At 40.2% G+C, this 17239-nt stretch overlaps 1 protein-coding gene across 5 annotated transcripts in view; it reads right to left on the reverse strand.

Annotated features, from left to right (window-relative positions):
• Nucleotides 1-17239, reverse strand: part of PCNX2 (pecanex 2) — a 242855-nt gene that overhangs the window by 200654 nt on the left and 24962 nt on the right. For 4 of the 5 annotated variants that reach the window (XR_012490740.1, XM_019712884.2, XM_074316661.1 and 1 more), the window contains 4 exons: nucleotides 11248-11453; nucleotides 10523-10643; nucleotides 9791-9827; nucleotides 2726-4018 (listed from right to left, as the gene is read on the reverse strand). Coding sequence is in view for 4 of the 5 variants with exons in the window: in XM_019712884.2 (XP_019568443.2) it covers nucleotides 2726-4018; nucleotides 9791-9827; nucleotides 10523-10643; nucleotides 11248-11453 (1657 nt within the window). In the remaining variant the exon portion in view is untranslated. Of the gene's footprint in view, nucleotides 1-2725; nucleotides 4019-4836; nucleotides 5006-9790; nucleotides 9828-10522; nucleotides 10644-11247; nucleotides 11454-17239 lie in introns of those variants that run through there. The other variant, XM_074316660.1, reaches the window with a different exon arrangement.

The raw sequence follows: 17239 nt of genomic DNA on the forward strand, positions 1-17239 counted from the left end.
ATCACATATCTTTACAATCATGTCCAGTCTCAAGCACTGTTTCACTATCGAGCAGGAGAAAGATTAGGGAACATTCTCCAGGCTGCTGATATCACTAAATACTGTCATGTTGTTTTATAAATGCCCTCCAAATTGGGTTTTTAGATTACAATAAATAACAAATTACTTAGTGATAAAGGAGCAAGAAGACAATCTCTAAGACATAAGGCACCACTAGAAAACCATCTAATTTGCCATCATTAGCACTGACCACCTTCAGCAAGAACTACAAGACTCACTGTCCTTCTCTTTCATCCTCCTATTAAAAACCTCTGTCCTTTCCTGGAATCGGCATATAATCTACTCTGACTCCTCCCGTCCTGCTGTACTAGCAAGTACCCGACAACCAAGCCTCCTCCTTCCATAGAAAACCTCACAGCATCCATACTTTGAATGGCCCCTAGATTTCCAACTTGACACTGTTCTGATTGAACATGGCTGGTTGAAAATTTTAAGAAGAGCAGAAATTTAGATAAACAAACCAAATAAACCTTACATATGGCCTGAGGGGAGAACCAGAATAAAAGGCTGAAATTGATCAAGTAGCAAGACTTTTTACATATTTCTCTAACTGGATCCTCACAGTGAATCTGTAACATATTATTCCTGCTGTACTGAAGAAACTGTGACTCAGATGGATTTGGTAAGTTGTCCAAGCTCACCCAGGTGGCACCGCAAAACCAGAATTTGGCCCTGGGCAATCAGGTTCCATAGGCAGTGCTCCATGCACACGGCTTCCCGGGAAGACACACGTCATCGGGACCAGCATCGCCCAATATGGTAGCCAGTAGCCACGTGTGGCTATTTAAATAAATTAAAATTCAGTAAGATTAAAAATGCAGTTTCTCAGTTACACAATCCCCATTTCCAGTATGTAATCGGTACATGTGGCTAGAGCCTGTTGTGGTGGACAGAGATACGGCATATTTCCATCACTGTAGAAAGCTCTGCTGGACAGTGCTGGTCTAGATGAGTGAATCTTCATAATAGATGACAAATACCCAAATCTTACATCAGAAAGATTTTTACCCCCAAGTAACCAAAGCTTTCTTGTACTGCCCATGTCTGTTAAAAAGTTGAACTGAATTTTTCCTGTTCTTATTACTCTATATGCAAAATCACAGATATCCACCCATCACAAAATGGAGAACACATTCAGTTTACATAATTTAAATATTCAAACTTAATGAATTTTTAAGCAAGAATGGACCAATCACCAAGCAGGCAGTCCTTTCGGCAGAGTGTGGGAAAGACAAAAGAAACCAGAGCAAATAGCTGGGAGCTGCCAACATGGGGCCAGAGCGCCCCCTGGCGGTTCCCTCGAGCAGAGCACAGCCAGCAGCCTAGGCCAAGGCTGGCACTAGGAGATGCTACATCCTACAGCAAAGAAAGGAGCTGCCACGTGCCACCGCAACCTCCAGCGAGGGATGCTCCCACGGAGACGCTACCTCATCAGAGACACATGCAGAAATGTTGTACTCGAAAATTACAGAAACGTAGACATTTAAAGTGGAAAGACTGTGTGAAAACTCTAGTCCAGTGACATCATTTACCAGTGTGGGAATTGAGGCCCAGAGATACCCTGTTTCCCCCAAAATAAGACCTAGCTGGACAATCAGCTCTAATGTGTCTTTTGGAGCAAAAATTAATATAAGACCGGTTCTTATATTGTATTTTATAAGACCCGGTCTTGTATTATAGTAAAATAAGAATGGATCTTATATTAATTTTTGCTCCAAAAGACGCATTAGAGCTGATTGTCTGGTTAGGTCTTATTTTCGGGGAAACATGATAGTAAGCAATCAGAAAATGAATGAGTCCTATATTCACATAGGAAATAGACTTTAATTTTTATGAGCATTGGCTCTGGATCAAGACTGTCCGGGGTCAAAGCTCAGTTCCGGTACTTCCTATACTTATTAGACTAACTTGGGAAAGTTAGTGAAAATATCTGAGCTTCATCCATAAAAAAGGAATGACAATAGTACCTATAACACAAGGTTATGTGAGGCGTAAATGAGTTAATATGAGAATAATTGTATAATGTATTGTTCAAAATCGGAATGCTTTGGAGAGTGAAAGTCGGTGCTACTAATAATTATGTTGTCAAAACAAGTGTAAATGAGGACCCTGTCAGGCAAGCTACCGTATAGGGTCACCCTGTTAACATATGTAAAATGCTTAGGAGTACCTGGCATAAATCAAGAGCTGTGTGTCTGTTATACTGATGTATAGAACATGGGATAATTAGGGAATTCTGCGTACAGGATTTGATAATGGAATTCAACAGAAAAGTGGATTGCCTTAACAGAAATTCACTTTACGATCAGCTTTCCCAGAATGCATCTAGCCTACACAGGAAGAGACAGACAGCTGCAACAAGTTCTTGTCACTGTGGTAGAACATAATTGCTTATTTCCTTGGAAATAAATATCCTGGCTTTCTAGGGCAGCCAAACATTCCTTTCTTTGCCTTAAAGTTCCTGGTGGTAACTTATACTTTCAATATATGCTCATCCCATAGCTTCATATTGGCACATTCAGCAAAAACCAGTTACAATGCCAGGCAACAAACAACTGCCTGATAGTTGTCCCACTATTTGCAAAGTCACATCACAGAAGGCAAATAACAAAGAGATGCATTGACTTCTCTGTACCATGAGGACGGAACTGATGGAGAACCTTACCTCTGAGAAGCCCGCTTTCTCTGTCCGGCTCTGCTGGGCCATTCCTTTGGGTAGTTGCCACCACCTTGGAACTATTGATTGATTCTAACAGGGAGACAAATTCCAGGAAGTTGGATTCATTTGGTGTTTGTCCTTCCTTGGCCTCTAGGTCAGATTTGGAAGTTGGTATTGTTTTGTCTTTATCGTTAACAATTTCTGTGGAACTTTTGCTCAGGAAGACATCTGTCCCACTATCCACACTGAGGACCCGGGCATGTCTCTTCTCGTGGCTGGTTTTACAAGATGAGGGGTCAAGGTGAGCCTGGCCTTCCCTTCCCCGCTCGGACTCAGAGGCCACACTGGGTGTGAGTGGAGGGGCTGCTTCGCAGTGGTCTTCTGGGGGAGGTCTGCAGGCCTTTGCAGCAGTCAGAACGCCCCCAGATTCATCGCCAGAATGCTGAGTGGCGTCTGCCTCCACCCTCAGACTCTCTGGAGTCCTCTGCTTTCCACCGCCTTCCGGACACATAATGCCTCCTCCCTCATCCTCAGACAGCTCGAGGGTAATGACAGGAATTCTTCTCTGCTCCAGGTTTGCAGGACTGGCCACCCCTGGGGTAGCTGGCTCAGCCTCAGACTCTAACCCGCTTCTCTCAGTGCCCGTCACCTTCAGGTGGAGCGAGCTTTCCAAGTCTGTCATGGAGTTCGGAGTACTGCTCATGGTGATGACTATTTTAATGGGTTCGTGCAGGCTCAGTGGGTCCCCAGGTTGAGAAGTATCGATGAGAGTAACAGCTACGTCACTATCTGAATAGTCCACTTCCTGGTTTGACGAAGGGTCCACCTGCCGAAAAGTGACCACCGGCTCAGGCTCAGGTTTGGCGATAACAGTGTCACACTGAGGGCAGCTGCTGCTCACGCTGTCCTGAGGTGACCTGCTTTGCAACTGTTCCCTTATGGAGCCCTGGGCATAACTCACAGGTTCTGGAATCAGGACTGAATTCTCACTCCCCCACGGCTGGAAAGAAACATCTGTTTCTAGTAAGTCATACTGAGACAAAGACAGGTGTGGCAACTTCCTCAAGGTATCCGTCTCCTCTAGGCCACCCTCGGACCTGTGGCGGCAAGGGGGCTGCCCCTTGCCTCCTCTTTCCTTCCCTTTATCACTTTGTTCTGCTACAACTGGTTTCGCTGGTATTGCTGACATTGTCATGGTTTCTGGCACATAAACTTTAGAAGCAGGTAAGCTTTCTGTTTTGATACCAGGTGAGGTAGATGACACTGGTGCTACAGGTTGGTCTTCTGACAGAATGACACCTAAAATAAACAACAACACCAACTTTATCCCCATCTGAGACGGATGAATAATGGCCCAGAGCAAGGCCTAATAACAAAACCAAAAATAGCACCAGCAACCCACACGATTGGATGCGTATTGAAAAAATATCTGTCCACGCGAAATTGTTCTTGAAATCTCTATATTTAAAATAATAATTCAGACTTTCAGCTTTTACTTTGTGGTGGCCTTGGGAAGCAGACTGGTATGATTTAAACAACATATCTGGCCTAGCAGTCAGAAAGTTCCTGGCTCTATTTCCTAGCTCTGTTACCTTGGACAAGTCATGGAATCCCTCTAAACCAAGATGTCTCAACTGTGGCACTACTGACATTTTGGACCAGATAATTAATTCTCTGTTGTGGGAGGCGTCCTGTGCATTGTAGGATGTTTAGCAGCACCCTTGGCCTTGACCCACTGGATGCCAGCAGCAACCCTGCCCTCAATCATGACAATGAAAAATGCCTCCAGACGTTGTCAAATGTTCTCCCAGGGAGCAAACCCCCAGCCCCAGTTGAGAACCACTACTCTAATCCCCAACCTCCTTATCTATAAAATGGGGATACTTTTACCAATCTCTTAAGGTTGCCATGGGGATCCGTGAGCATGGACAGGAAAGCACCAGCCTGAGGACTGGTCACGGGCTTGCTGGCGCCTTGACCCAAGGACAATAATAACAACCTCGCACTTCTGATGTGATTTATGTATTTTCAAAACATTATAAGTTACATCTGCAAACAATATTTACTTATGAAGGTGGCTGACAGTGAGCTCTGCCCTGCTTCCAGCTTTCCTGTACCTGTTGACAAGCCTACCATTCCCGAGCCTCTCAGGCTTGAAACTCTGGGGTTATGTTTTGGCTTTTCTTTCTCCCTTAGCCTACGGTCATTCAATGAATAAATGCCTTCAGTTCTTCCTTCACTTCTGTCATATTCTCTGGGAGCACAAGGGATGCATTGATTGAGGGTCTGCAAAACCACAAGGAAAACAGGATAAGCAACTTCTCATTTACTCAGATATTGGAGGAAAAAAATAAATAATACAACTCTTGGAGTAATATAAAATATTACATTATCAAAACAAATGGTCATATTATGGAAAAGGATGAAAAGAAATTTATGACAAACGTATTTTTTTAAATTACTGGTTGCTAGAGAGGCCCATTCAGTCTATGACCCTGGGGGTCTCACGGGGTAGGGCCCCAGAGCAGGCGGGGGTACATACACACTGTCCTCTGCCTGCAGGGGCACTTGGGTAGAAAGAATTGAGAGGCCCTGCCCTACCTACACGCTGTAGTCAAATGACCCACTCTGACTGCAACACAGCCTCTGGGCATGGTCCTCCCACCTGAATATCATCTCTCCTCACCCACTGAAGACCCCAACCAAGGCTTTATTCTTCCTACCCCTCCTTCAACACGGAACTCCCCATGATCACCTACACCAGAAATAAGCTCTCTTCTTCTGAATTCCTTAAGCATTTAATGTCTGTAAAACTAAGCTTCACTTACCACATACTCCTTAAACTGTAGTTTTATTTATGTACATTTAAATTATCTTCCCAACTAGATTGTATGGTTCTAGAAAAACAACCATTTTTTCCAGGAGGAAATATGTGTAAGGAGCTCGATGCACGAAATTGAAATCCAGAGAGACGTCAAAATTGGAGAAACAGATTTACTCATTATCATCACATAGATGATATTCAAAGATAGCTATGAGATCACCAACAGAGAGCTGGTATCTAAGGAAGAGAAAGGGGCCGAGGACCAATACTGAGGCACTCAAACCTTTAGTTGTCAAACAACTGAGGAGGACCAATCAAAGGACACTAAGAAAGAAGAAAATCAGGAAAATGTTCTATCATAAAAGCCAAGAGAAGAAAGTTGGACAACTACAATTTATTGCATATAAATGAATAGTCATATTGTGGCTGGTAAATGGGTCTTTTGTGAATATGTTATCATGTCATATCTCAGTGCCTGCTCAACTCTAAGCAAAAATGGTAATAATTAATGTAATGTCCTACTTGGAAAACTCAGAAAAGTTAGGCTAAAGCGACACAACCAAGATATTGCTTAACAATGAAATCTAATTGAATATAGTCATCTGGCTTCCACCCTTCACACTCTTTAATTGTAAAAACACACTGTAATACTAAGAAAAACTGTATCAAGAAAGACACTATGACAAAACTACATGATCATGTCAATAAATGCATAAAAAACATTTTGCAAAAATCCAATGCCCTTTCGTGAAAATACTAAGATTAGAAGGGAACTTCCTCAACCTGATACAGGCTATTTATGAAACACCCAAAGCTAACATCATATTTAATGGTGAAAGACTGAATGCTTTCTCTGTAAGATTTAAAACAAGGCAATGATGTTCACTCTCACCACTTGTAATCAACATTGTACTGGAAATTCTAGCTAGTGCAATTAGTTAAGAAAAATAAATAAAAGACAACTAGATTAGAAAAAGAAAAGCAAAGGATCTCTATTCATAAATATCATTTTGTATATAGAAAATCCTAAGGAATCTACTAAAAGCATTCTAGATTTAATAAACATTCAAGAAGTTTGTACAATTAAAATCGATGTACAAAAATCAGTAATATTTTTATACACAAGCAATGAACAATCTAAAATGAAATTAAGAATGTAATTCCAGTTATAACAACATCTAAAAAAATACTTAGGAATAAGTTTAACAAAGAAGGGCAAAACCATGTACATCGAAGACTACAAAGCACTGTCAAAAAAAATAAATCAGACGATCCAAATGGAGAGATATGCCATGTTCATGGACTGGAAAACAAATATTGTTAAGATGGCAATTTTCACCAAATTTATCTAGAGTCAACACTATCCTTATCAATATTACAGCCATCTATTTCCAGAAATTGATAGGTCACATGGAAATGTAAGGGACCCAGAACATTCAAAATAAAGTCAGAGAACTCACAATTCACAATTTCAAAACATTTTACACAGATAAAATAATCAAGACAGTGTGATACTGGCATAAAAATAGATATATAGATTAAAAGAATAGAATTCAAAGTCCAAAAATAAACCCTTACATGGATGGTTAATTGATTTTCAAAAGGGGGCCAGGACAAGTTAATGGGGAAAGCAATAGTCTTTTCAACAAATGGTGCTAGACCAACTCATAAACATAAGCAAAATAATTAAGTTGGACCCTTACTTCACATCATACAAAAAAATCAACTCAAAATGGATCATAGACCTGAATATGAGAGCTACAACTATAAAACTCTTAGAACAAAACACAGGAATATATCTTCTTCACCTTGATTTTGGCAATGGTTTCTTACATATGACACCAAAACCCCAAACAACAAAATAAAAAATAGATAAAGTATACTTCATGAAAATTAAGAACTTTTGTGCTTCAAAGGACCCCCACAAATAGTAACAAAACAACCCTCAGAATGGGAGAAAATATTTGTAAATATATCTGATACGGGACTTGTATCCAAAATGTATAAAGAACTCTTACAACTCACCAAAAATACAATGCGATTAAAAACTGGGCAAAGGACTTGAATAGACATTTACCAACATCAAAATGAAACCATTAGTCAGTCAACATTAGAAAACATCAACAGCTTTATTAATTAGGGAAATGCAAATCAACGCCACAATGAGATGCCATTTCACTCCCACTAGGATGGCCATAATAAAAAATATAGACAATAACAAGTGTTGTCAGGGACACCGATAAACCGTGACCCTCATATATTGATGGTGGGAATGAAAAGTGATACATCTGCTCTCTAAAACAGTCTCGCAGTTCCTCAAATGGTTAAACATAGAGTACTAATGACTCTATGTTTAATACTATGCATCATACTACACGACTCAGCAATTCCATTCGTGGGTATATACCCAGAAGAATAAAAACACATGTCCACACAAACACATGCACATGAGTATTCATTGGAGCATCATCACAATAGCCAACAAGTACAAACAAACCAAATGTCCATCAGCTAGTAAATGGATAAATACAATTCGGTATGTCCATTCAGTGGAATACTATTTGGCAATAAAAAGAAATGAAGTGATGTACTGATACATGAACATGAACATGAATGTACTGATACATGCTACAACATGAATGAACCTTGAAAATGTTATTCAAATTTTAAAAAGCCAGTTCCCAAAAAATGCATATTATATGATTCTATTTCTATGAAATGTCCAGAACAGGCAAATCTATAGAGACAGAAAGTGCATTAGTGGTTTCCTAGGGCTGATGGAAATGGGGAGGTTAATGGGTAATAGCTAAGTGGTTCGGAGTTTCTTTTCAAGGTCATGAAAATATTCTAAAATTGATTGTGATGATACATATACAACTCTGCGAATATACTAAAAGCCATTGAATTATACATTTTAAATGAGTGAATTGTGTGGCATCTAAATTATATCTCAAAAGAGCTGTCAAAAAAAGAAAGACATTGTCGATTTTAACAACAAAAGGAATTGGATACTAGGATGGTATATTATGAGACTGGTGTATGAAAAAAAATTGCTGTAGCGCAGTGTTGCGGAGAAATACTAGATTTAGTAGTCAGGTATGGATCTGCACATTTTACATTTTACTTGTTATGACTCAGAATGGAATGATGCATCAAAATCCCTTATTGGAATGCTTAGTACACAGAAGGAAGGAAGGAACAGTTTCAACTGAAATGGTCAAGTTTAAAGGCAAGAAGAGACATCGAAAGGATGTAACAGAAAGGTGTTAATGGCAGCAGTACAGCTCATCTGGAAGAAGATATAATTTAACACGAGGAAAGCACGTGTGTCTGTCTCTGTGTGTGTAAAAATTGACAGGAAACAACACTGCTGTGAGACATTGTGCGTAACTAAAATATCTGAAGCCTAACTAAGGTGTATGTATTTTATTTCAGTAGTGGTAGTATAGGAAAAAGAATTTGGATAATCCTTTACATATTATTATATATTATATAATACATACTATTATATTATTGTACATTATTATATAATAATATTGTATATTATAATATTGTATACTAATATACAATAATAATATTATATTATTAGCTGAGTGATAAAAAAAGAAGCTTCATTTTAGGTTTTCAGGGACATGGTGCTAATTTCAGCTATTTTCCAAAAAATAAAACTTTAAAACTATTTTCAAAATTTAAATAAAGCCTATGTTTCTGTTTGTAGTAGTACTGGGGGGGAAAATTGCAAAGAAAAGGGTTAATTCAACCTCCAAAAGTTCTTTTCTAAGTCTTCTGAAGGTATTCATAAGAGAGTAAAATGAAATCTCAGTAAAAAAGTAAAACAAAAACTTGAAGGGTTAAAAGAAAGTTCCCAGAAACAAAATTTGTAACTTGAAAGAAATGCAGATATACAGAATTTGACATAATTTCCTCTGTCATTTTACAATGTACTATAATAAAATTTGTATGTTGATGATAAATCTATCCTGTTTTATATCTGTTATGAGATATGAAGTGAGGCACAGATTGGAAAAAGGACAATGAAATATCACAATTTGAATGTAGACACGAGATACAAATTCTAATGGGAAATAATTAAACTTAAGGGGAAAAGAAATTAAGTTAATATAATTATGTAGTCTTAGGTATAGTTCTTATTTTCAATTATTTCACTGACATTCTGTTTTATAAAAAATATTTTTCACTTCGGATAATGCTATGATAAAATATTAAATGATGACAACAAACACTACCTTTGAGGTCTTCGGCTGTTTCCTGTGCCAGCAACTCCTAAATAAACGAAAGGATGAAAATCAATACATGATTCAGCTCATTGCGCATTTCCAGGGAGTCGGCAGCCACTGTTTTTCTAAAGGACATGTGGGGAAGAGACGATAGTGTCCACTCTGCTTAAGTTTCTCATAAAACGGGTAGCAAAAATGAATACAAAAATATACATATGTAAGTGTAGACATCTAAGAGCACTGTGCTATGATAAAAGGGAGTTTAGTAATTAAACAAAAAAGGAGAAGGAATGATGTGCTACTTTATAATAAAATTTATCTAGACAAAAGGGAATTTATTGATTTTCCAAGACACAAGCGTGGTCTAAAGTGTAGAGGTGATGCTGACTCCAGAGGAAGCCATTGCAAATATGGTGACTTCGATGAAATACAGGGGAAGGGACAGGAAAGTGAAAGTCTGTAAATGGGCTCTTGCGGCCAGAGTGGCAGCTTGGCAGGGTGGGGCGGAACACAGGAGGCCAGTGGGTGTGCTTCCAACACATGACTGGGTGTTTACCTTACGGCCCAAGCACGCCCCCCAGATCGCCTCCTCCCTCTGAGCTGGGATGCTCCACAGGCTCAAAGGCCAGTATTTATAAGCAGTGTGCATGGAAGCAACAGCCACGGCCCCTGCACACTCCCATGCGTGGGATCCACACACAGCAACATAAAGAAAGAGAACCAGAAAAACCGACCACTAACCAATAGCCCTGAAGAGTGAGGAGAGTTGGTGCTTTGCCCTCTGGCGCTGCCAGGGAGTGGAGGCACAGAGCGGATTTGATCAGCCTCTTCCTTTTTGCCATTGTTCATCGGCCTGTTATTGCTAATCCAACAGGAGAAACAAAGGGTGGTGACATCATCAGATAGAATGCTGACTCTTTCGGTACCAGTCCCCAAACAATTTTTTTCCTAGAGTCCACTTTGTCATAATCACTGCATATAAATTGTTTTTAAGAAAGAGTAATTAATAAACATTACTTTAAAATAAGACATGCTCTCTTAAGGAACTATAAGAATATCAGAAATAAGGGCAAGAATGGTGACAGTGATACTCGAAAATTACTTTTAATATTTCAGTTCTATGCAATATGTTACTTTTATATTAACAAACATAAGGTTCTTTTAGAAAACACTCTGGCACACAAAGCATTGAAATGACGAGATAAAAACACTGAAGTAAAATATTTTGTTGTGCTGAGACTAATGCAAATGAATTCCAGAGCATGGTTTAAGGTCATATTAATTGTTAAACCATCTTGATTATCAGTATCAATTTTATGCTTAAGTGTGTGTTTACATATAAGAAAAGTGTATATATTTATATATAAAAGTTGGCATATTTTCATAAACTAATAAACGAGAAAAATCATTTTTATCAAAATGAAAACATTTAAATTATGAACTAATGCAGAAATTAGAAATGTTACCTTGGGTTTTTGGGAGTAGTTATGTGTTCACTGTTGGCGTCTTTGCCTCTCCTTGGCTTTTCTTTCTTTCTGGAGGGCCTTTGCTGAATTACTTCTCCTCTATCAAACATGACATGTAGGCGATAGCTGACCAATTTGATTATTGTGAAGAATAGAGTCACTGAACTGCAGTAAAAAAATACAGTGATGGCATTTGGAGGAAAAGCCTAAAGATGAGAAAAGGAAAAAACAATCATTTGCTGACAGTATTATCTTTTGTTTTAAATCTGAAAGCATTTATGGACTATTTATTGAGCATAACTTGGGCAAAATTTCAAATTATATTCGTTTTATAACTTTTCCTGTTCATAATACCTGAGGAGAAAGAGCTGCCCTCTTTTTTGTCTTTCTTCTAAAGTCTTTCTTGTTTCTCAGGTTCTGGTACTAGTGGAATCGATGACCAACATTTGACTTGCAGGCAGGGGCCCCACAGAACAACCAATAGATAAATTCTATTGAGCCTCTGCATTTTCTACTACCTTTCTTCCATACCTAATCGGATCTCCCTGTGCATCTAGTCTTAAAGGCCCAGAGAAAGGTCTTTGAGGTGCTGTTTCCTCCAACAAAACCCAACAAGCTTTGTGGAGAACAGAGGAGGAGGGATGGAGAATGGTTGGTGTAATGTCCCCTTCCTTCCCTCCCTCTTCTCCCACTGGGTTAACACCATTAGGCCATGATTTCCCTACCGGTGTGATGCAGGCGCGGTGACACAAAAGGATGGGCTGCTTCTAAAAGGAAGAGGGATGTTTCCATCAGTGACAAAGAATCTTAGCATTGTCAACAAAAGTTGCTGCCAGCAATCCAATGCCAACTGGAGTCCCCAACCTGGGGTGTAGTAAAAGGAGAAACTTCATTCAGGTAAAATAGTTTGCATCCAGGGAAATGGACCCTCTGGTGAAAACTGAAAGTGCACACCTCAGAAACAAAGGGGAAGTCGGCTTATATAGAAAAAGTACGTGCCCTGGTCTCTGATTGGTCTGTTTTTATGCAAATGAGGAATAAAATTTGCAGTTTGATTGGTCCAAATAGCAATCCTGATTGGTCGGAATCATATGTATTCTGATTGGTCATTATGAAGCCCCTTTAACTGGAGAGGGATATATGCAAACGAGGATATAGCTATGTGGCTCCAATTAAATGGGGCAGGTCTCAGCCCATTGGTGGAACTATGATTCCAGGAATTTCCTTTATAAAGTTTGGCTCAGGTGGCAGGAACGCAGTGCAGGAAGCTTGGCAGCTCAGTTTGTGGCTTTTCCCTGATATGCACTGGGCATAAGAGGCCTCTGTCAGCAACGGCTGCTGGACTCTGGTTATAAATTTTGGGCCCAGTAAATCACAAGGAGTTCTTTTTGGCATGTATTTCTTCTTGGGGTCAAAGCATGAAGAACATGGTGAAGGTCAGCTCAATTCTGTCCAATTCCCTCAAGAAACAAAAATAACCACCGGAGTCTATGTAATTGGCCCACTATATAGGATCCCCCACATACATTCCAAGTTCTCTCCCAGGACCATGGACCATTGCAGGTTCTCTGGTCCCTCCTAAATTAAATTCTGATCTTTTGGGAGGGAAATGGATCGCTGAGTGTCCCAACACGATATAAAGGACAGCCTCAGTAAACAGCAAGACCATTTTATCAATGCACCTAAATGAAGGGTCCCAGCAATAGTGCTGAGTCCAGTCTATGCTGCGACCTAGAACACAGCTAGGCCTGTAGACAAATGGTGTAGCCCAAACCCACTCCCATCCAGCCCTGCACAACCTGCCATGGTCCTACCTGATGGTTTTCTGCCTAGGCAAGACTGTCCCTAATAGAGAACAGCCAAACAAAAAGAACAACAAAGAAAGAGGAAAACTATCACCAACACGTAAGAGCTGAAGTGAGGAATTTTCACTTCATTTCACTGCAATGCTTTTACTTCATGGGGGAAAAGGTCCACACTGAATATAAATTAATAATTAAGTGAATGAGAGAGATTAAATAAGATCATGATGATGATGATGATGCTGACAGCTGGCTAGATAAAGTCAGGTCCCCTTCCCGGAAGCAGGTGAGTTCACAGTTACACAGGTACGTCCTAATGAGAAGCTGTGAAGAACCTCAAGCTGTGTACAGAGAAGTTGAAAAAAAGAGAGAGTGACAGGGGACACTAAGTGCCCCCAACACTTTTCCTTAACATGTCTGTATAGTTCAGGTCTAAAAAATTTAGGCTAGTGATTGAGTTTGAGGAAATTGATAAAGAAGGAATAAATCACAGCAATGTCCACGAGAATATATTAGAACATTGTCATATAAAATTATATTCAAAGGTTGTTTGAATTATAATGAAACTTGGGCTTCACAGTGGTTCAGTTAGTAGGGGTAGCAGAGAGAGTCAATGCTCACTAAATATTCCCCATGCTCCCCTACATTTCCCAGCCTCCCCTGTAGTCAGGCTGGGGCCAAATGACTACTTTTAGCCCATGGACTATGAGCAGAGGTGGCCAGTGTCACTTCTAAGCATGACAATCATGAGCTAGGGCCTTCCTCCATCTCCCCCTTCTCCTCTTTAGTGGGTAATCTCAGAAGCCATGTTTTCCAGATCATTCATCCACAAGATCACAGAGCTTCCTGCAGCCTGCGTACTTAGGTGATTCTGTGGGACAGGCCCTTACTGACCCGAGATGGACATGTACTGGGAGTGCGACATAAATGTTTGATTCATCAGACCACTAAGACTGGGGTTTTGCCTGCTGTGGCAGCTCTCATTGCTTCACCTAATTAATACCGGTGGTTCCACTTTCATAAGGAAGCTTCCATTCAAATCAGGTTAGAGACAAATTAGAAAAAAAACACCTCTAAGGTATTGAGAAGAGACTGCCAGGGAAGAAGGGTGAGAGAGAAAATATTATATATGGATGCCTGGAAAACTCATTTGGAAAAGCACTGACTTGCCACAGTAAGAAGAGATACGACTTTTTAGTTTATCCTCAAAGTATGGACTACAGCTTTAGCTTGGTAATGTTGAACTTGAGAAGACAAGAAGTTAGAAGTTAACATGAGGATTAGCATCTAGTTTGCAACCCAGGTGAGTACAGGCCATTATCTCATCCTCTGTGAAGAACCACTTGGTACTTCGTCACATTTCCAAAAAGTCACCAGGCCACAGTGCAAGACAGAGGTTTTACTGAAAATATCCAGGGAAAGAGGAACAGTTTTACCAGATGTTCTCCATGCCACTCTATTCCTCCCCAAACTCTCTGCTCTCATGATTCCCTCGGTAGGCCCTCCAAACCAAACCGGGCATCCTCCCAAAGATGCCCCTTTTCCTGCCGTGTAACTAAGCTCTGCTCAGCATCCTCCAATTCCACACTCCCAGTGACATCACCGAAATTACTATCAAGGCCATTGTACTGCTGGCATCATTATCCTCAGTCAACAAAAGATCTTCAACTTCTAGGATTTTCTCTTCTTAGACGTAAGTATGAATGAGAAGAAGAGGAGAGTTTAGGGAGGAACATGTCTTGGACGAGCACTTTTAAATTTGTTTTTAATTTATATCATAGATCTCCCCCACACTATAACGTACACTCCAATTTTAAATAGAGGTTTACTTGTTCTAAGACAAATCATAATTTTTTCTTTGTTTCCATGAACTTATCATTTTAACACATTCTAATTAACAACAGAAGGCAACATTTATCAAAATTATATCCTTGGCCAAAGAAAAGCTAAATGTTGTTCCCTGACCCATTATTAAAAAAAGCTACTAGCATAATAACTCATGTGACCAAACTTTTCTGACAAAATTTTCTGAAAAACAACATGCTAGGACCAACTAAGCAATTACAAGTACAGTTGTTTTTATTTCTCGCCAACTGGATTCCTCAGGATTTAGCGCCTGTTCGCACACACAGACCATTCAGTGTCCTCTCAGGGGAAGCCACCGCTGTTCTCCTAGGCTCATAGCTCCAGCTCTCTCACAGTCACCACTCTTCTTTTTTCTTTTTTCTTTTTTTTATAGTGGTAAATATATATATATAATGTAAAATTTACCATTTTAACCGTTTTTAAATATACAGTTCAGTAGCATTAAATACATTCACATTGTTATGCAGCCATCACCAAAGTCCATCTCCTGAACTTTTTCATCTTCCCACACTGAAACTCTATGCCCATTAAACACTAACTCCCCATTCCTCCTTCCCCCAACCCTGGCAACCAGCATTCTACTTTCTGTCTCTATGAATTTGAATACTGCCCTGCTACCTCCTATAAGTGGAATCATACAGTACATGCCCTTTTGTGACTGGATTATTTCCCTTAGCATGATGTCTTGAAGGTTCAACCATGTGTAGCCTGTGTCAGAATTTCCTTCCTTTTTAAGGCTGAAGAATATTGCATTGAAGAATATTATACACATTTTGTTTATCTGTTCATCTGTCAATTACCATTTGGGTTGTTTCCACCCTTTGGTCATTGTGAATAACGCTGCTGTGACTATGGGTGTCTTCAAGACCCTGCTTTCAATTTAAAAAATAAATAAAATAAATATACATATATGATATATATATATATACATATATGATATATATATGATATATGTATATATATCAGAAGTAGAACTGCTGGATCATATGGTAATTCTGTTTAATTTTTTAAAGAACCTCCATACTGCTTTCCGTAGTGGCTGCACCGTTTTAAACCTCGCTGTTTAGGCTGATGGCTTATTACTTTCCATGTGTTGAGTAGCCTGAGAGATCACATTTGGCTGAGTGACGACTAGATAGAAATACTGCTGCATGCAGTGAGAAAAGCCACATCTGAAGGCTGCAGTATGCAGACATGAAAAAGGACCCTCCTGGGGCCCGAGCTTTAAGGATGTACACACTCCATAAAGACATTTCATCAAGCTACTTCCACAAACTAATTTTAAAGAAAACGCAGAAGCTGAAGCAGCAGGTGGTCGTACTACAGAGATGAGAAGTGCTCACATCTCCTCTTACCTGGAGTTACTTCCCTAGCCACCTCAAAGACCTGATGGGGAAACAAGGACTCAGCAGATTTTTAATGGCCGCTGGGCAGTCAAAGCACATCCCTGTTAGAGGGAAACAATTCCTCCGCACTCCTCAGTCTCCAGGAGAGGACATAACTTCCTCTACACAGCCGGCCTCCGCGCCTCGGACTCACTCATCCCTGTGGTTTCCGAGCAGCGTTTTGGGCACCAGGAACTGGGCATGCCTTCCTCATGCCTTCCCCTTCTCGCTCAGGAGCCGCTCGGGACCAAGGAGGTGTGTGTCTGGGCAGCATGGCCATGAGGCAAAGTCTCCAGGGTCAGGCCCCAAGTCAGACAGGCTCCAGGCTTTCCACACCAGGCCTGAGCAGGCAGGGCAGTCTCCGTAACTGCGGTTCACAATTAGGAGGCCCACCTACCTGCAGATCAAGTCACTGTCCCAAATAATAGCTTCATTTGTAACAAAGATGATCTACGACTCCTTCTGCTTGACTCCTTGTCTCCTCCAAGTGGCTCAGAAAAGGGAAGTGCTATTTAATGGGCTGTCAAGTCTAAGCATAAAGTTTATGCACTTGATTGGAATGGGAGCCACTCAGACCAGCAGCTGGAAGCTCCATGCTCTTGGTCTAGGCATAATTGGTGTAGGTGGCACATAACAAGCCTAATAAACTTGGTTTTCTAGCCCACAGCAGACATTAGAAGGGGGAATGAGAAACAAATAGAAGTAAACATAATAATGTAATAAGACATGATACGCGACCGCTTGCATAGTGTCGGGAAAGTTAAAAAAACACACGAAACACTACAAAAAAGCAAGTCGTCTGTGTGATCATTTTCTGAGACACAAACAAAGCTCAGCCACCTCTGAGACCACCCCTATAAAACCATAATAAGATACCTAGAAATACAAAGATGTTCAATGATGTTCAATATACTGTTAGAAAAGGCAGGGACATGTGAA

The sequence above is a fragment of the Rhinolophus sinicus genome, linkage group LG12 (genome assembly GCF_036562045.2).
Source record: "Rhinolophus sinicus isolate RSC01 linkage group LG12, ASM3656204v1, whole genome shotgun sequence".
Classification (NCBI taxonomy): Eukaryota; Metazoa; Chordata; class Mammalia; order Chiroptera; family Rhinolophidae; genus Rhinolophus; species Rhinolophus sinicus.